The 11605-nt window shown below is 37.8% G+C and overlaps 1 protein-coding gene across 3 annotated transcripts in view; it reads right to left on the reverse strand.

The window, feature by feature from the left end:
- Positions 1-11605, reverse strand: part of LOC107721405 (bifunctional heparan sulfate N-deacetylase/N-sulfotransferase 1-like) — a 118702-nt gene that overhangs the window by 15146 nt on the left and 91951 nt on the right. For all 3 annotated transcript variants that reach the window (XM_016529401.1, XM_016529405.1, XM_016529402.1), the window contains 6 exons: positions 9324-9797; positions 7610-7697; positions 7282-7436; positions 5838-6023; positions 4368-4496; positions 2693-2875 (listed from right to left, as the gene is read on the reverse strand). In XM_016529401.1, coding sequence (XP_016384887.1) covers positions 2693-2875; positions 4368-4496; positions 5838-6023; positions 7282-7436; positions 7610-7697; positions 9324-9797 — 1215 coding nt within the window. The remainder of the gene's footprint in view (positions 1-2692; positions 2876-4367; positions 4497-5837; positions 6024-7281; positions 7437-7609; positions 7698-9323; positions 9798-11605) is intronic.

Raw genomic sequence — 11605 nt, forward strand, 5'->3', positions numbered from 1 at the left:
ATGCGTTATACAGAGGAAAGATGAAAAGAAAAAATACCATCTAAACTTTTCTAAAGACAGTAAGTGCGCTCAGACATACATTCATATAAACTCCTACCCCCTAACTGAATCGCGATTTGTTTAGCATCTCAACCGATTTGAATCGTCACATATTTGAATCGATTTTCAACCGTTTCACGGTTAATCGTTACATCCCTACTTACAATGCCTTTGGGAAATATTGAGCCGTTTTACTTAAGATGCCTTCAAAGAAGATACCAAAAATGATCATAACCGATGCCCCTCACATATGCTGACTGATACCAGCATGGCGCCGCAAATGGCAGCAAGGACGCTGAGCTCCGCGATTCTTCTATTGTTTTTGTTTGTTTGTTCTGTGTTTTGTCATTCTTCTTCTATAAGTTTTACCAGAGACGAACTCCTTAACATTATCAATACCATCATGCCTGACCTTCTCTCAGACAAACTCACCCAGCTCTCCGTGCCCACCTCCATCTGTCAGTGGATCACCAGCTTCCTGACAGACAGGCAGCAGCTAGTGAGGCTGGGCAAACTCACATCCAGGACTATCACCATCAGCACTGGCGCTCCCCAGGGATGTGTACTCTCCCCACTGCTCTTCTCTCTCTACACGAATGACTGCACCTCTAAAGACCCCTCTGTCAAGCTCCTGAAGTTCGCAGACGACACTACAGTCATCGGCCTCATCAAGGATGGAGACGAGTCTGCTTACAGACAGGAGGTTAAAGAGCTGGCTGTCTGGTGCAGTCTTAACAACCTGGAGCTTAACATGCTCAAAACTGTGGAGATGATCGTGGACTTCAGGAGAAAACCCCCTGCACTCCCCCCACTCACCATCATGGACAGCACTGTGACTGCAGTGGAGTCATTCAGGTTCCTGGGCACCACTATCTCTCAGGACCTGAAGTGGGACACTCACATAGACTCCATTGCAAAAAAGGCCCAGCAGAGGTTGTACTTCCTTCGCCAGCTGAGGAAATTCAACCTGCCACAGGAGCTGCTGAAACAGTTCTACTCTGCTATCATTGAGTCTGTCCTGTGTTCATCCATAACTGTCTGGTTTGGTTCAGCAACCAAATCAGACATCAAGAGACTACAACGGACAGTCAGGACTGCTGAGAGGATTATTGGTGTCCCTCTGCCCAGCCTCCAAGATCTTTACATCTCCAGAGTGAGGAAAAGGGCTAAAAAAATCACCTTGGACCCCTCACACCCAGCCCACTCTCTCTTCGAACTGTTGCCTTCTGGTCGGCGCTACAGAGCACTGACCACCAGAACAGTCAGGCACAAGAACAGTTTTTTCCCACAAGCTATATTCAGTCTGAACAATTAATCTTTCATAATTATACATCGTCCATCACAACTAACATAGTTATATTTATATTAAACTGCACACTTTGTAAATAACATATCTGCACACTAATAAACATATATGTACATTTATCTAAACAATTACATTTTTTCCTATACTTCTATTTCTGTATATAGTACATTATTCAATTTTTCTTTTTTTTATTATATTAGTGTTATATTACATCCCTACTGTGTTATTCCTATGTATGTCTGCACTATCATGTATGTCTGCACTATGTTTGTACTTTCTTCTACACTGGAAGCTCCTGTCGTCAAGTCAAATTCCTTGTGTGTGTAAACATACTTGGTAATAAAGCTCTTCTGATTCTGATTCTGATTCTGATATCTGATATTCTGATTTGAAAATTGAATAAAACGGCAAAAAAAAAAAAAACTAGCTAGGTTAGCTCATTACTTGAAGTCCACTGAAATCGCCATCAGTTCATACTGCTGTTAACACTTTCTCTGTTTTCAGGTTTGGTCAGGTGACGTACAACATACAGTGTACCCCACTGGAATCAATCATAAGGAGAGTCTCATGTTCAGTCCAAGACACGATTTTGCCTTATCTATCATAAATTTGTTTTATCTACCAGCACCGTGGCAGGTGATCTCTCTTAGAAAATAGCTGCCCATGTAGGATGAACACAGAAGAACAGCTCAATGGATTTTGGGAAAGAGCCATGGACATGCTGTATTAAGTATAAAATAAAAACTAAACTCTTTCCTCTGTTGTATCTTTCCTTTTGCATGTAACAGCAGCTTGCAGATTTCTTGGGAAAACAACTGCAGAGGAAAGAAGATTATTCAGAGCAGGGCAAGCTGTGGAACGCTGGAGAGCCGGCAGAAAAGATGGGACCTCAACCTTGACAGGAAACGAGAGAGATCAAAGGAGGGATTTAGAGCTTTCAGGCTCCCACTTTCTCTTTCTCGAAGGGTGAAACAAAACAAGTGATTTAGAAAGAGTGAGACAAGAAGAAATAAAGAAGCTGGATAAACTGAAATGGGGCGAGCGGGAGAAAAGATACAGAGAGAAAGACAGATCTTCTGCATTGCCTCCAACTTTCAACTGAATTATAGGAACCAATTTCAAAATAGCATTCTCTGATTTCCTGGCAGGCTACACTGAAAACCATTTTCACTCTTCGTACATTAGAGTAAATGTGCAGACAGCCATACGAAACTTTTCGCCACATATTACGGCAACACCGCTCAACACTCTCGACCTTCGCTGATCCACTCCCACTAAATAGAGTTGTATTTGTTTCCCATAATGATCCCTGGACAGTACAGACCCCCAACAGAGCTCCTCTGTTACCTGCCAGATGGGGTCCCTCTCCTCAGGGAAAATTTGGAAATATCTCTGCGCCAGCTGTACAGGCGGGAGAGTCTGCAGTTTCAGGTTGGTCCACATCTGTATGAACTTCACCAGGTTCTTGAAGGTGTACAGGCCGAGACGATCATTCCCGTAGTTGGACAGGTGGGTCATGAAGATGCTGATCTGGTTTAAAATAAAGCGTAAGAAGTCATTAAGCGCTCAGCCTATTAGATTAATGAATAGTTGACTTTTAAAACAAGCTGTATTTCCACAGCCATTACTCCAGTCTTCAGTGTCACATGATCCTTCAAAAATCATTCTAATATGCTGATTTGGTGCTCAAGAAAAATGTCTTAACTTTGAAAAACATTTTTGTGGAAACAAATTTAATTTTGATTAATAAAAATGTTCAAAGAAGAGCCTTTATTAGCAATACCGTGGAAATTGTCTGTAACATTATACATGTCTTAACTGTCACTTTTTTAGCAATTTAATCAATGATTGTTGAATAAAATTATAATAAAAAATGTATTATATAAAAAATAAATAATAAACTCATTTTGAATAGTAGCATACATATGTATTATGTAGAAATAATACTGTTTAAAGTGCCCCTATTATGGATTTTTGGAAATTACCTTTAATGCAGTGTGTAACACAGCTCTAAGTGAATGAACACACCCTGCAAAGTTTTAAATCTGAAAGTGCACCGTATATAAAATTATTGTCTCTCAAAAGAAAGAGTGGACTCTGAATCATTGAAACCAGTCGTTTTTAAAACGAATCCCAAGCCATTTTATGTTGATGTCAACATGAAACATTAGCACATTGCCAGCACACTTGTTGGTCTTTTCGCGTTGATCTGAATGAAAATGCAAATTCATTCTTTGCCACTAGGTGCCGCTTTTGGAGGGGTAAAATAGCGGTTTCCCCGGTAACGCTGTACACAAAGCAACACTGCGCTCACAAACGCTGCTTTATCAGGCATTACAGGCATGATGAAATTAAAATGAGACCAATCGGAACAATCACCACAGATTAGCGTCACGCAAAGGATGGGTTTGGAATAATTAATCGTCGAGCGAATCGTTTGGGAGTCGTTGAGCAAGTAATAACTTGCATATTATAAGACAATAAAAGTGTTTTTTGACCATGCATGCATGTCAACCTGTTGTTGGGGACTCCCAAAACCAAAATATTAACCTTTCATTACCCATAATAGGGGCACTTTAACAAAAGAAAAGTTTCAAAGTTAGATTACAAAATTACAAAATATATGACCAATATATTACCAAAATTTGCGCATTATTTTAAAAAGTCTTTAAAGGAATTATCTAACTGTAAATCATACAAGATATATTAACAGCTATAAAGGATTGTGAGTGACATATTCAATACTTTCATTAAATGCAATCAATAAATACATTTTTAGCTTCAATTTCACCTTTCAAGATTAATAATTAATATGGCACTCCCAATCCTTCATAGAAATATGGCAAGTTTGCAAATAATACATTTGCAAATAAGATTTGAGAGCTACAGTGTACAGGAAGATTTACAGTGAATAACGGAAATTACTTCAAAACAAAAAACAACAGATCTTGGCCCAAAAGTCATAGTTGTAATCTTTATCATGTCTAAACCAGTGTGTGCAATACACTGTGTCACTACTTACTGGGTTGAGAAGCACAGTTAGGAAAAGCTCTCCTCCATTTATGAGTTTGTCCAGCTCTTTAGAGCCTCCAGGATACTCATTGTAGAAGATGGTGTGAGTAAAGAGACCACAGGTCTGTCTGGGCAGCACCTGAAAAACAAAGACATTTCCTTTCACTATGTAATAACTTTATTTAAAATAATGTTAACTGCCTTGGCAAAAAAAAAAAAAGCATAAGAGCCATATATATACACACACACATTTATGACGGCATATCAAATCCAATTTTATATACAGTAAATTAGATTTTTTTTCTAAAATCACAATCTACACATATTTAGAAATTTTATAGACGCTATAAGCCACTTAAAAAAGTCTGTTACTGAGATTTTAACATGGTTAAGGAGCATTGTAGGCTTGCTGAAAAAAAAAAAAAAGCAAAAAAAAAGCATCCAAGCAGAAATGTTTGTTTTTGGTTATATGGCCAATTAGCTTTGGTGTTCACAGCTCCACATGTGCAAACAAAGAAACATGTATTTCGTCACCCATAATACGTAATCTCATTTGAGAGTCATTTTAGACTGGACTGGCAAATGAATGACTGTCTGACCTCAGCGTTGAAAAATGAAGTACAATAACTGGAGCACATCCACTAGAGTTGACATGTAACGAGTTGGAATGCTTCTGCTCTAAGAAAACAGCATCCCCAATAACGTGGCCCACACATCAGCATACATGACCTTATTTGACAGCCAGTGATGGTAGAATGAAGATGGTTTACATTAAATGTGCTTTTTCCCTCATTCTGAAAGGATTCTTTACATAATACATGTATATAATGCATGATGAGACGACTGTCTTTGCTTCTTCATAAGCATCTTTCCCTGATATGAACCACGGATAATAACTGTATGTCAGGATAAGGAAATGTTAGATGGCCCTTGTGTGCATTTAAAAAAATATATACAACATAGCTGCTGTATATGATTCTCAAGGTGATTTTGTTTCTCCCCATTGTTGCAAGTTCACATACATTCTTACATTCACACGCACACACAGAAACTGCTCTGTCATGATTCACCGAGCTTTTGTCATACTCTGTTGTCCCCTGAAGCAATGCACAGTTGATAAAAAATAAATAAAAAAATAAAGAAAATTGTACTTTCACAAACAGTTTGCCCTTAACCCCCCACTGGGATCCAAAGCTCAAACCATACACAAAATAGCCTGGGGTTTATCGTACTGAATCCAGCCGGAATAAGAATTCAACATACTATCGTTTAACCATACAGCTGAACAGGCTACAGTCCGAATAAAAATGTGCCATCTGTTTTTTTTATAGAGGAGAACTAAAGCCTTAGTGCATTGGCAATGCATATGTTAGCAACATGTTTGTCCCAAGGATACAGGTTCAAGTCTGTTATTTCCAAATTCCATTCTGCCAATTTCTCCCACTTTTTATCTTTACTTTACCATTAAAGGTGTTCTTACACTGATGCCACTGTGTATGAAGCCCCTGCGGAAGCGTGCGGGTTTGAGGTGGGGATACTCCTCTGTACTGGTCACTTTGATGCCCCACACTTTCTTCCAGGCCTCGTACAGCTGCAAATGGATGGGATACACTCCAGAGTGATGGGGAGCCACCGCATAACCCATGTTTGTGGGAATGCCATGCTCCTGAAAGGAAACAGCAAAAAAAAGTGTGCTTCAGCATATGAACCACTAATTGTGCATAACTTCATCCTAACTTCCTCTATACCTCTACTAGGCGCTAAAAGTATAGTGTATAGTATATATATCCCTTGTGATGAGAAAGTGCTTTTGATAATTTTGTGTGCCACATACTGTGTGGGTTTGCATGTTATTTGTTAATTTAAAATGAATTACACTTTAAATTTGAAGTAAGTACATTTAAAAACTGCTGAGGCAGCTACTGCCTACAATATCTTGCTAATCTTTTACAACAAAAAGAGGCCCAAAAAAAGTCATAAACAATGCTTGATGGCAATATAAGCTCAAACATGCATGGGTGCGCAAAAAAAATTAATAATAAAAAATACCAAAACATCACAATTTTCTTTTAGCCGAACAGTGTAAAATAAAATAAAATATAGAAACTTTTTCTTCCAAAGTATTATCTGATAAATAAATCTAATGTAAAAAAAATGATATAAATATTAACTACAGACATAAAATAAATAAAAGGAGCAGCTGGTCTTCAGGCCCTAATTCTAGCACTTACCTGTTCGGTCTAATTAATATATATATATATATATAAAACACCTTGCTATGTGCACTGTGCTAGACTAACTGAGACTTGTCACAGCACTTGTATATTTTTGCTCTCTCGTTGGTCTGATTGCTTCTTCTTTGTAGGTCGCTTAGGATAAAAGCGTCTGCTAAATGACTAAATGTGACCCTGGACCACAAAACCAGTCATAAGGGTCAATTTATCGAAATTGAGATTTATACATCATCTGAAAGCTGAATAAATAAGCTTTCCATTGATGTATGGTTTGTTAGGATATTTGGCCGAGATACAACTATTTGAAAATCTGGAATCTGAGGGTGCAAAAAAATCTAAATATTGAGAAAATCGTCTTTAAAGTTGTCCAAATTAATTCTTAGCAATGCATATTACTAATCAAAAATTACATTTTGATATATTTACAGTAGGAAATTTACAAAATATCTTCATGGAACATGATCTATACTTAATATCCTAATGATTTTTGGCATAAAAGAAAAATCGATAATTTTGAGCCATACAATGTATTGTTGGCTATTGCTACAAATATACCCCAGCAACTTAAGACTGGTTTTGTGGTCCAGGGTCACAAATGTAAATGTAAACAGCCTAATTTTTTCAAAAAGGGTTTTATCCAAAAACAAAACAAAACTCAGATCTCTCTGATTATTTTATCTAGAGTCTCACCTCTGCAAACTTTCTGTTGAGCAGCATTTGTTCAGCCAACACAGACTGGTTGTGGAAGAGATGTGGCTGCATGTGACTCCACATGTGGGGGAACCACCAGAACTCCTTACTGTAGGACAGAAGCAGGTCATCTCCAAGATCCTCCTCATCTGTGCCTGAAATATAATTACATGGACACAAACGGTAAACATCTCGACTCTATTGCAAAAGCTGCCTACTAAAACAGCATCCTAACTATCACAGAAGCTCATAAGTAACTGATGCTCACACATACCAAAACAGCATGCTGTTAGCATTTTGTTAAGCTAACGATGTGATATTTGCTTACCAGCATGGAAGAACTTTCCAGAGAATCCCAAGTTGAAGGTGAAATTGGGCACGTGTGTTCGGAGTTCGTTCTGCGTCTCCAGTAGGGCCTTTGAAACAATGAGTTTAGAAATGTAATAAAAGTTGTTTAAAAGTCAGTAAACACACAAAACGCATTTAAAAAGCACACAGACAACAGACGAGAACACAAAAGAGATGCATAGCCAAACGACGTACGCCAACGCATGTATGCGCACAAGCACAGCGGTAACACAGTGCTAGAGGGACAGCGTAAGCATGTCTGCTGTCTGTTCGTCTCCTGTGTTTGCTTCATTACCCCTCTCAGATTTAGCTCCGCATCTGCCTCTCATTTGATTTGTTTACTGCGCTTGTTTTTGACTGCCTGTCTCTCCAGTGTGACTCAATCAAAAGACTGATTCATATTTAACTGCACAGAGGTCCACAGACAGACAAGACGGCTTTGATTATGTTTGCTTTCTATTCCTTCCCTCGGCTGAACATCTGCATCGGGGCGCTCCGAAGATGAGAGATTCACAAGGAGGACGCAGAAAACTGCGTTTGAAATATTCATGCTTGCGGCGAGTCTTTGGATGCCCTTTGAACAGCGAATCGTAAAAAAAATTATAAAATAAAAAAGGGAAATGGAAAGAAGAGGAGATATTTGGAAAATGAACGGCAGAGGTTGGAGTATTGAAAAAACAGACAACTGATGATAGGAAAAGTGCTGTCACGTCATGAAAACTTTTGGTGAATTATATGGATCTAACAAACCAGTTTCTCAATGTTCTGCTTCTGAGGTGCTACAGACAGATTAGCATCGCATCCCTCTTCTGAGTTTTCACCCATGCCTTTTTCATGGCCTCTTCTTTCCCCCAATGTATATATCCCTTGTTTTAAATGATTTCCTTTTTGTACACATTTCATTCTATGTCTCATTCCCAAATAAGATTTTTTTCTGCTGGTCCAGTCAGTCATTAGGTCATCATTTTCACAGGTCCCAGTGCAAAAAAATTGAACTTTTTACATTTTGAATAATTTTTAGTCAATTATGTAAAATTAAGTACAAATAATGTCAAACTTAAATCCTAATAATGCATGGAAATTACACAGCTATAAATGTAACTATTTGACAGCTACAAATTCATACAAGTTTGTTACAAAATGATTAAATATGGTGTACTGGTGATTTATTTTCATTTTTTCACTGATGCCTCAAAGACTATCACAAATCATTCTCCCTATTTCAGAAAACTTAATCCAAGTTCAGCGACACTGATGTATTTAAATTAGCAGAATTCACAATGTTCAGTACATCATAGAAAGTTCTCAGAGCACAAAAACATGTACGTGATTAACTTGTCATATGACATAGTGGCCAATAGGGCAGCATAAATTAGTCAACTGGCCAGAAATTATCTTACAATTTTTACTATTGAGCTCTGCTTTCTCTCTATGCGCAAATCTGGATCACAGAAATGATAAGCAGAAAAGGAGCAGGCAAGAGAGTAATACGATTAAGAAAAGTGGAGAAGAGCATTAGTTCTAAGTGTATGTATACTGTGTGGTTATATGGCCCTTAATCCCAGACTTCAGACAGCTACACTTGAGTCAAACGAAAAATATATAAATGTGATAGAACTGGTAAACTAGCAAACCATTTGGCATTTATTAAAGAAAAACTGCAGAAACATTTTTTTAAACAAAACAGCGCTCACCTTGACATCAGACACCTTCATCCTTGTGCCCTCCTTCCCAACAAAGATGTCATCGATATCCACCAGTATGTAGCGCTCAAGAGCCAATGAGAGACGTTTGCCAGTCAAGAAACTCACTGCGTCCACCAGTACCAGTTTGTGCAGCCAAAAGTTCAGGTTGTTGCCAAAGAGTACCCGCTGGATGCCATCATGAAGACCCAAATCCTGAACCACAGCTGCATGAAGGAGTCCAGGAGCTCCACTGGCCTCTGTACTCCGTCCCCGAGCTAACAGCACAGGCTCATAGGTGGTATGGTTAGACTGAAAGACCGTCCAGTCATCCCCAGGTAAGGGACCGTGCTCTACCTCCCGGGCCTTGGTGATGAGCAGCAGTGGAGACTTGGGATTGACGCTACAGTCCCGTAAACCCAGATTGGAGTGGAGGAAGAGAGGAAAGCCCTTGAGCTGGGCGCTCTGCAAACTGTTCTCATTAGCCTTTCATGAAGTGTTGGAAGAAGAGAGATAAAAATCCACATTAAAGGAGCAATATTCACAGATTCATTCATTCATACTGTTAGTCTAGGGCTGGGTGATAAAACGATAACTATAATTATCGCGCTATAATTTTACTCAATAATACGATATGAAGAGTTCGATAAATGTTCGATATAATGTTTATGTGCCAAAAGAGGAACAAAACAGTGCAACTCAATTGAAGCACGTCACATAAACTAAACCATTTATCCACTCGACTCAAAGTTCAAACGGCAGCGCAGCGCGAGCTCAGTAGAGCACATGCGTTTACTTGCTGATGAGTCTCAGTCACGCAAGCACTAAACAGCACTGTGAAATCCAGTGTGAAATGCTTAAATTCAGCGAAGAACGCAAACGATTTGGTGATTTAAACTAGTTTAAAGCCAGATGAAACAGAGCTGACAAACAGGAGAAACACTGTGCGCAACGATAAAGTCAGAAGACTTTTTAAATCTACAAATCACCATAATTTACCATGGATTTACAGTAGTAATGCTAACTGCACCATGTTACTGTGTCAGAGATGTGGGATATTCATATTTAATTTTATTATATGATTAATGTAGACATGGATTAAATGTATTGACGGAGTAATGGAATATCATTTCAGTATATTTTGAGATTAAGCTATAGTGTTTTTGCATTTATACTAAATGTATTTACGCTACTGTTTTTCATACAAATACCTAAAAACAACAGTTGCATAGTTTCATTGTACAATGGTATTGAGGTGCTATATATTTGTGGTTTTAACTGTGGTTATCATGATCTAAAATGTATGCTACTATGGAAGAACAATGGTTAATTTTAATATAACTCATAAATAGTCAGAATAATTCAATTTCACCATATAAAAATAACGGTTGTTACAGTTTTTTAAAGATTTTACTGTTTTTGATCATGAACATAAATTTAAATTTGCATCCTAAGTCACACTACTACTACTACTCTGAACTCAAACATTTCTATGAGACAAAAAAGTAATATTAATATTGCAGCCTGCACTGCAAACTGTGCTGAACATACTCGGCATCAAAGTCAGAAAACACAAATCTGTTTCATGATTTGAAACAATATCACTCATTAGAACATACAAAAACTAAGACATTTACTCTACAGAAACTAAGATATTTATTTTGTTGAGGAAAAATTACTGGAAAATCATTTTAAAAAGTGAAGTGTTTGACCATAAAGAGTAGTTTAAAACCACAGCTAACAGTGCGCTTTCTACAACTTTCATTTAGGAGCAAAAATCTGCCCTTAAACTTTTAAAGAAATAAATACAACCCTCTACATTGCGAGTAAATCACTCGCATAAGCGACTAAATCTTCACTCTGGGCGACTAAATGATGTCTAATATTAGCCTATTGCTAATAAATTCTCAGATTTTACTCGCCAATGTGTGAGTTGGAGGCTAAGTATAAGTTTAGCTCAGATATATTTTCACTCGCCGAACACTCTCCGACTGAGCGCTTCAGAGTTTCACTCTCCGCCAAGCGATCTGTGCTGTTTAGTATTTTTGTTAGTTTTTCCCAAATTTTTAATTTTTTTACAGAAACACTGAATAACCAAAAAAGCACCACCACCAGTCTGAAGTTCAGTTAAAATGACTAATATGCATTCATACATGGTTATCAAGTTTTAATTCTAATTACTAAAGTTCTATCATTAAATAATATTGATTATCATATTACAATGCTTGACTGACTGATGTTAAGAGTGTACTTTCAAATATTTATAAAACTGTGCCATTTTACAAACAAACATA

Source organism: Sinocyclocheilus rhinocerous, unplaced genomic scaffold (genome assembly GCF_001515625.1).
Source record: "Sinocyclocheilus rhinocerous isolate Xijiao unplaced genomic scaffold, SAMN03320098_v1.1 scaffold33, whole genome shotgun sequence".
Lineage (NCBI taxonomy): Eukaryota > Metazoa > Chordata > Actinopteri > Cypriniformes > Cyprinidae > Sinocyclocheilus > Sinocyclocheilus rhinocerous.